The 8,870-nt window shown below is 51.7% G+C and overlaps 1 protein-coding gene across 1 annotated transcript in view; it reads right to left on the bottom strand.

Annotated features, from left to right (window-relative positions):
• TOX2 (TOX high mobility group box family member 2) overlaps nt 1–8,870 on the bottom strand; it is a gene marked incomplete at its 5' end in the record, with an annotated part of 62,932 nt that overhangs the window by 11,200 nt on the left and 42,862 nt on the right. Inside the window, 1 exon segment of the mRNA XM_010080692.1 lies at nt 7,188–7,415. Coding sequence (XP_010078994.1) covers nt 7,188–7,415 — 228 coding nt within the window.

Genomic DNA, 8,870 nt, shown 5'->3' with positions numbered 1-8,870 from the left:
CCGACCCCCGGGGCCCCCGCCACAGCCCCCACTGTCACGCCGCGACACGGGGTGTCCACCCGCTCTGCCGCTAGCAGATGCTCTGAAACGCGGTACCCGATGCCCACACAGCAATGAAATAATGAATATCGCAGGCTGTGGCCATAGCTGGGTGCTGGTGTATGCCCACTGTCACGCCGCGACACGGGGTGTCCACCCGCTCTGCCGCTAGCAGATGCTCTGAAACGCGGTACCCGATGCCCACACAGCAATGAAATAATGAATATCGCAGGCTGTGGCCATAGCTGGGTGCTGGTGTATGGAAAACATATTTATATTTTTCCTCTGAAGCAGGAAAATACCAAGGGTGTTTTTGCCCCCTCCCCCTTTTTTTTTTTTAAATCAGGGACAATGGGAAATCAAAGAACGGACAGCTCCACGGAGACAAATTCAATTATTAGGAAGACTTGCCTGGAGAAAAATCTGCAATTTCTGGGCAGTGAGAGGGCAGGAAAATGAGACTCCCTTAACCTAAATGCAAATAGACAAATAACTAACAAATTCAGTGCCTATCTTCATCTTCATCACTTGCTTTTCCTGCTACACCCTTGTTTTTTTTGTTTGCTTTCCACTCTTCGTCTGTCCTTGTCTCTTTTAGACAGCGCTGTGCCTTACTCCTATTTGGAAAGTGCTGCTGGGTGGTGTTGGATGCAGCGAGATGGGGAAGGGGCAGCCGAGCAGCGCATCCTCCTGAAGGAGGAGCTGCCTGGACCAGCCCTGGCCCCAGCCCTGGCCACGAGCTGGGCTGCGGAGCAGGGTCAGAGGGTGAGCCCAGGCGGGGTTCCCTCTGATGCTCCTCTGATGCTGTCTCCACCTCTGGAGGGTTCCTACAGGATTATCTGGTGTGTGACCATAGAATCACAGACTGGTTTGGGTTGGAAGGGACCTTAAAGCCCATCCAGTGCCACCCCCTGCCATGGGCAGGGACACCTCCCACTAGCCCAGGTTGCCCAAAGCCTCATCCAGCCTGGCCTTGAACCCCTCCAAGGATGGGGCATCCACAGCTTCTCTGGGCAACCTGGGCCACTGCCTCACCCCCCTCACTGTAATAACCCATCCCCAAGGGTCTCCTGCCGGGATTTCTGCAGCCCTGTCCCGCACCCACACAGGGGGACACCGAGCAGCGAAACCGCAGCCATGCCGCGCTGACGTGAGAAGAGTGGATCCGAACCAAACCTCTCCCAAATCCTCTGTGTATCAGCAGCTCCAGTGCCGTATTTATAACCTTTAAAATTTTAATTTCAACATTGACAAAACCATGTTACTTCCTAATTAAATCCCATTTTCTCCCAGGGATTTTAATTTCAAAGTAATTTATCAGATTTAAGGATCCTCAAAACAGTTTGCATGTTTTTCTTTCTAACCTGCTGTGCCCGCTGATTTATTTTCCTTATTCGTTAGCGGGAGGATTCATTAGTCATTAAGCGAGTGGGTGGGTTGGGGAGGGAGCAAAAATGGTTGGTGATTACAAAAACAAAAAATCCGAGCTGTAAGAAGCATATGTTGGGATCGTAATCCTGACACCTCTGTGTCTCAGCAAAGCAGCTAGTAATTGTACCGTAATGAAATGTTCCTGTTTGATAACCAGTTAATTAGAGAAGACAATTATCCCAAACCCTGCTGACGCCCACGATCAGTTCCGTGTTGCGCAGGCTCTGAATGACAGCCGGAGCTGTTAGCGGTAACCTCAGCAGCCCGGCCCGCCTGCTTGAGCAGAAACGCTGCTTTCCATGCCTGGAGATGGATGAAAGGAACCCAAACTCTCCCCAAAAACTCAAGGGCTCCACTGATCCCAGGTGACAAGGTCTCTGCTGCAATCCTGCCTGGAGTTGGGGGCGTTTTGCTTCGAAAAAGAGACAGACCATTGGGAGAGAAGAGATGAAAAGTGCAGCAAAGGTCTCCAGGAGGAGGGCTGAAGGAGTGGAGATGGTGATGGGTCTTCTCACAGCTCCTCCTAATGCCCTCCACGCTTAGAAGTGGAGTGTATTGAGCTAGGAGAGAAGACCAAGAGGAGCCACAGCCTCCAAATGCGATGCAGCAAAGCAAGAGGCAAGGATCCATCCTCTGCAGCCGCTGCACAGAGGAGAAGAGGCAATAGGCTGAAATTCTAACAAGGGAAATGTTGGCTAAGCAAGGAGAAAGCGTTCCTAACAGTAAGGATAATTAAGCACGGGAGGAGATTGCCTGGGGAGATGTGTAATCTCCACCAGTGAAGGTTTAAGAACAGATTAGGCACACATCCATCAAGAATGGCTTAAGTAGAGATGATCCTGACTTCAGGCAGCAGTATGGTCTGGTTGACCTCTTAAGTCTCTCCTTGCCCTCCTTTCTGTGATTCCATGACTGGGTTGGTTTTTTTTTTTTTCCCCAAATGTATAAATTTGGATTTTATTCTGCTTGTAAATCTGGAGGGTTTTTCTTGTAACTATTATACACTTTCCTGCAAGATATCTCTTGAGATCATCATAACTCCTGGCTTATTCATAAGATGACTTGGAAGTGCTTCCTCCTGCGCGGCTGTGTCTGCCACACCACCCTCCTCTTTGCATCTGGCCCCCACATGGACATCAGAAACGCATCTAGCAAACATGGTCATGTCATCCTTATCCCTTCCCAGCTCTTCCTCACCTCCTCGTACCCTCCTCTGTACCCCTCCTGCTGCCTTCTTGGGGAAGACATTCTGTCCTTCCCTCCATTAAAACCAGTTAACCCAAGCTACGTTTACTGTGAAAATCTCAGCACATCTCCTTCGGACTAACACCTGCAGACATCTGCAACTGCCACCTTGGCAGTGTTCCCACACTCCGTCATCACCAGGCTCCAAACCAATGTCCTTTTCCCCCAAAATCCAGTGGGCAATGGGAAGGTGCTCCGAGAGGGAATAAGAGAACATGGCAGAGAAGAGCAAATCCTGCTGTTGACTTCTCAATATGCTCTGGAAGGTTTCCAAGCTAATCTCCCAAATAAAATCCCCCTGAGAGAGGACAGCCACCCAGGGCTGGTGGCCCCATGGAAGGAGGGGAGGGGGCGGCAGCCTGTCCAGGTGGCATGAGCTGGGACTGGGCTGTGAGTACTATGTCTGTGCTGGGGAAAAAGATCCTTCCTAGGCTTTGAGCAACCTGGGCTAGTGGGAGGTGTCCCTGCCCATGGCAGGGGGGTGGAACTGGATGGGCTTTAAGGTCCCTTTCAACCCAAACCATCCTGTGATTCCACAATTCTATGAATTAGCAGAGTTTGCTCCAATCTAGGGCTCAAATTCTGCTAATTTCTGTCAAATCAGTCAGCCCTTTTAAACCTCACTGGATAATGCTGCAAACACTGGTCTGTATCTGCTAATGAAAAAAAAAATACCACCGAGGCACGGGATTCTGCGAGCCTGGAGCAGGGACCCGGAGCTGCAGGCGGATTACCCCGCCAGGTACCCTGTTGGATGATAATGGCTGAATTAGCATTTCGCTCTCCACCAAAGTCTAAGCTATCTCTATAGGAACAGCTGCTAAACTATTTGCAAAGTTCAAAGAGTATGTATTAATATTTTTCTTTTTTTTCCCCCAGTCACATTCTTCAGATTCCCATGTAAGCTCCTTAGAAAGGGCCATGCCAGCTGTTGAAGAATGAAGATTACAACATCCTGCTAAGGCAGCACTGGAGATATTGAAAGGTATTGTTATTTCTTACTGTTCTGCACGCACAGCCACGCTGGAAGGGGTTAAAATGGGGAAGAAAACGGCGCTTTGCCGAACAGGTGTCCTTGAGCAGTACCCAAGGACACGGCGATGGCTAATCCTGTATTCCACAGCGTGATCGAATCACCAGGCAACAGATATAAATAAAAAAAGGCAGGAAATAAGGAAATGTAGATACAAGTGTGTCAGAGGGAAAATGAAGATTCATTGTGAAGAGGCTGAGAAGAGAAGAAGGAACAAAATGACAAAAGGCACAAATGATAAAGCAGGGAGAATGAAAGGGGGGGGCCTCGCCGTGAAACACGTCTGTGACAGCAGCACCCAAATCAAAGATGCTCCAAGATTATATGGTTTCTTGAATAATATGCATTCTGGTTCCCACTCGGTGTTTCTTTCAGCCGGTGCACGGGGGAAAAAACCCCATCGGAACTGGGATGCGAGCAACCTTTATTTTGCTTGTTGCATCAGGAAGAGAAAGCAAATTTGCTTTGTGGGAGCAGCAGCACCTGCTCAATGGCAAATAAATAGCTGCAGCTTTGATATCACAGTGCGTGTAATCATTAGCAGCACCAGCGGCAGAGGATTAACCCTCCCCATACCGGCCTGAGCTACTTGCCAAACGGGTGGCATCTCGTTTCTGCCTCAGAAATGCTCCGTGTAGTGTCCATGGGGCTGCCGGCACGTGGTGGGGGATCACAGCTCCAAAATGCCCTGGCTGGGGCTGGGTTTAGCGGCCAGGTTAAACCCTCTCCCTGGCTGCTCCCTGCCTGTTCTGCTGCTGTGCTCCCACCGGCAGGGACCTGGGCTGGGGAGATGCTGTGCCCGCTGGGAAGGGGAAAATCAGGTTTGTAATCCTCATCCAAAGCAGAAACTAACAGCGACATAAACGACTGCATGGTGGGGCCAGGGTCTGCACATCGGCCATCCGGAGACACGATAGCCCAGCCCCACCCTGAACATCTCAGGCTGTGAGGGATCCCAGCCCAAAATCACATCCTTCAGCCTCAAATCTATCCTCTTTTCTCATGCTGGGAAGAGGGGAAGCTTTCTTTAGAACCTTGGTCTGAATTGAGCAAGAACCTCCAGATTTGACCTCTTGTTTGCCAACTTTGCCATCACTGCGTTGGCTTTTCCCCAGGTTGTGTTCTGCACAGTTCCCTGCAGTGACACGAAGATATTCCAAACCGCTGCTGTCACTAGCGCTAGAAGCAGCACACCGGGTGAAACACTGCCCTGTTCCACCCTTCCTCCCCTGCCCAGAGCACGATGCTCCTGCCCGGTCGTGAGCAGAACCACAGTCTGGTGCAGCCACGTGGCAGTCTGGGTTCCCAGGTCCCAGCAGGATTTTGGCTGGTGATGGTGTCACCGTGTAGCTGTCCTGCTCAGTCACCGTCCCCTCCCGAGATGTGCCAGGAGAGCGCTTGGCATGGGCTGCTTGCCCTCATTGTGAAGGTGTGCATCATGTCCTGCAGTGCTTGGGAGAAAGGACATCCTAGGCATTTGTTTTTACGTATTAAAGACAATTTGTTAACTGTTTTTTTTCTTTTTCCTTTTTTCCTTTCCGTTGCCTTGCCTGATGAACCTAAACAAACTTGAGTGGGGATGCTGGCAGGGGAAAGTAAACAGGGACTAAATTAACTCTCCTCCAGCCAAACACTTCAAGAGCGAACGTGCCCCATCGCACAAACCAGCAACCCAGTGCCAGTGCCAAAGATAAACCGTGGCCCTCCAGCCGCAGTCCCAGGCAGGGACAGAGCTGTCGGGGGAGAAACGTATACAGTGGGAGACAAAGCCAGGAAGTTAATATTTAAGCATTCAGACAGGGAACAAATGACTTAATTAAATCAATTACAGAAGGAGAAATGGAGCCACTTAAAAAGCGTGTGTAAAGAGAGGGGCAAGGCTGCTACTATCGCATAAAAGAGAAGAAGGGAGAGTTAGCGGGGAAGATAAACGCACTGCTCTAATCCCTGCCGTTAATTAAGAGCCGAGCGTTTGCGCTGCGCTGAGCCAGGGTCGCTCCAGCACTTCCATTAGATAAACCACATCTGCAGCCGAGCCCAGCGCCCGATCTACAGAGATATCCGTGACCAGATGGAGTTAGGGAGAGGCAGACCGAGATGTTGAGAGGGACAAAAGCAGGAGAAGGAGGTGACATGAAAGCTTTTCCATGCTCTGAACCTCCCACACCAATAGCCCAAACCCAGCCCCTGCCCTGGGCTTCGTGCTGGGACCTTCCTTCCCCTCTTCAGCTGGAGAAATTCCTGTGGGATCCCCCAGTGATCAGGCCAAAGAGGAGACAAGGGAGGATGATGCAAACATCAAAGCATCACTTTGCACAGCACAGAGATTTCAGATGGATCAGCAAAAGGGCTTTCAGCCTGGCTCTTACATCCAGCTTGGCGCGGGATAGAAAGCAAGGCTATTTCCTAGCATAGCTTCCACTTCAATGACTTTTTTCCTCCCTGCTGCTCCCTCCCCAAATGTCGCTGGCTGTGGGTGCCATCGGGAGCGGGAGCCAGCCCGGCGCTGGCAGCCAGGCCAGGGGAAGGGCTCTCCGCTCACAGGGGGACTGTCCCTTGGAGCACATTTGGGTTCAGAGACACATCCCGCACAGTGTCACAGCTCGCTCTGCCGGATAAAAAGACAGACTTGCTACGGGAAGTGTTCCCTGGGGTTTTCTCTATAGGCAACGAGCAATTACAGGCTTTTGTAACTGACTCAGCATCAGCCAAACAGCTAAAGCTGGACCAAGAACTCTGCGTCTGAAGCAGACTGAAAGTGGTTGACAGCTTTAGGGCAGGAAGGTTTCCTCTGTGAGGCCACTTCACACATCTCCTTCCTCAGCTTTTAAAGCCTTAGCATTAGATTTCAGGCTGGTGATGTAGAGAGTTAACAGTTTTCAGCCGGTTTGCCGTCACTCCTTGTAAGTAAATACACAAATACAAACCCATCTCCCCTCCGAGCCTGTAAACCCCACGTCAGGGCAAGGCCACTGATGCTTTTGCAGAGTACAATCTTATCAACAAGAATTAGTTGTCAGGAAAAAATCTGCTCTTCCCCATGTCACAACAGATTTTTTTCTAAAAAAAAAGGGGCAGAGGCAAAGCAAACCCAAGTGCATCCTTCTGCAGCCCCCTGCCTGCCCTGCCTTGGGGCACGCGGTGGGCACAGACCTGTGTGCGGGACACCCCCGGGAGGTGGCCCAGGGCCAGGTCATGTCACCGCTGCAGCACCTTGGGGCTGGGAGAGCGGCACACAAACCACTTGAGCATCACTTGGAGTGGCAGCAGGCACTTCAGCACCACTCCTGAAAACAGCCTCTGCTTCGGTGCATGCACTGTTTAAGCCCCTGGTGACACTCCGAACGTGCCTGGGTAGGCTCTGATGCTCTGTGCCGTGGGAAAACATAGTTAAACAGTTGAAAGAAAAAAAAAAGAGAAAGAGAGATCAGTAACTCACTTGTTTTTGTTCTTCTCCCAAGCTGTCCCACATTGATGCGACAATTTTGGATACGTCTCCAAAGGTAGCGTTGGGGTTTTGCCCTTTGATGGCTGCTTGTGTGTCTCTGAAAAACAGGGCGTAGGCTGACACGGGCTTCTGGGGCTCATTGGGATCCTTCTTCTTCTTCTTCTTTTGGGTTTTGGGCTTTTTGCCCAAGTCTGTTGATGGTCTTTTCTCTCCAGTCACCTGCAAGACGAAGAGATGTCCCTTAGTGGTCAGCGGGAAGCAGTCTGATCCGAGTCCCTGCCAGAGGTCCTGAGCAAAGGGGACGAGGGGGGGCATGGGCAGAGGAGGGCTCCTGGTGTGGCAAGGAGGGCAGCAGCCCAGGGGGAGGTCTCTTTGGCCTCCAGGATCATTACACAAACTGCCTGAGCCTGGCTTGGGTGGCTGGGTCACAGCTTGGGTTCGCCCCTTGCTGCTCCAGCAGTCCCTGCTCCAAAACTGGGATTTTCCAGACACCTGTCCTCTGTCCCCACCTTCATCCCCCTCCTCCTCCCCACGAGGAGCTCACTCTCTCCTTGACCCTCTTCTGAGACCTCTCCAAGCACCTTGCTTCCCAGACAGATTCCTTTAGCAATCCATGAATTTTTCCAAACGCGGCTTCCACATGGTTTCTGCTTTCCAGCCCAATAATCCCCCTTTACAAGCTGCTTCTGACTTTCCTCGGCTGCACATGTGCCATGGCTCAGCCTCCCCACTCCTGGGGCAGGATGGTCACCAGCACCAAAAAGGAGCCCCAGCATCACGTCAGCCATCACACTGGGGCCAGCCAAAACTTGTGTCACCCTGCTAACAGGTATGTACCCCTATCCAGGAAAAATATCCAGGATTTAAACTATTCCAGTCTCACACATTAAAGGCTTTGCATGCACCGCACACTCTTTAGGACAGGTCGGGTGCAGGCGGATGATGAAGCCTGGCGGTACCCTCACCCAGTACCCCATGGGTGGGGGAACCGAGGGGAGCAGGACACAGGCACACGGGCTGGACTTTGTGGCTGCTCAGCACCAGACACTGCCATGGGGCTGGGAAGGAAAACAGCGAGGTGGGAACAGGGATGCTGCCAGCGAAGGGAGCACAGAAAAAAGATCCTATGGCTGAGCCTCCTTTGGGATGCCCTGGGCAACGCACTGAGTATATGGGACGGCAGAAGCCTCTATGTGATGGTGTGTGAAGGAAAAGACCCCTGGAAAGTGCTTGGACACACAGCAAAGCTCTCAACGCATTAACTGTGCTCAGTGGAAGCTCACACCACAGGGAAGCACCGTTCTCCTTATTTGATAGCGGAGGAAAAACTGAATACATCAGAGGTTAAACGTGGCAGAGGATAAACCCGTTTGCTGCCAGCTGGCTGCTGTGGTCTGGGTCTCTGCGCCCCCAAGGGCTGACCCGGCACGATGTGCGCAGCTTCGGCTTCGGCAGCCCCTGCTCTGCCAAGGGGCCTGGGGTGATCATCAGACTTAGAGAGATGCCCAGTCTGTCACTTAGAGGTCTGGGGGAAAAAAAAAAAATCAATTGACACAGGTCTAAACACCAAGCCGTGGTGCCTCCCCAGTGTGCAGCGGGAGCAAAAGGCTTGTTCTCCTGATGGATTTGCTGATCTGATGGCGTGCTTGGAAGCGCCGGGATTTCAGAGGCTTC

This window comes from Pterocles gutturalis, unplaced genomic scaffold (assembly GCF_000699245.1).
Source record: "Pterocles gutturalis isolate BGI_N339 unplaced genomic scaffold, ASM69924v1 scaffold13731, whole genome shotgun sequence".
Taxonomy (NCBI): Eukaryota; Metazoa; Chordata; class Aves; order Pterocliformes; family Pteroclidae; genus Pterocles; species Pterocles gutturalis.
This window is presented reverse-complemented; position numbering and strand designations above follow the sequence as displayed.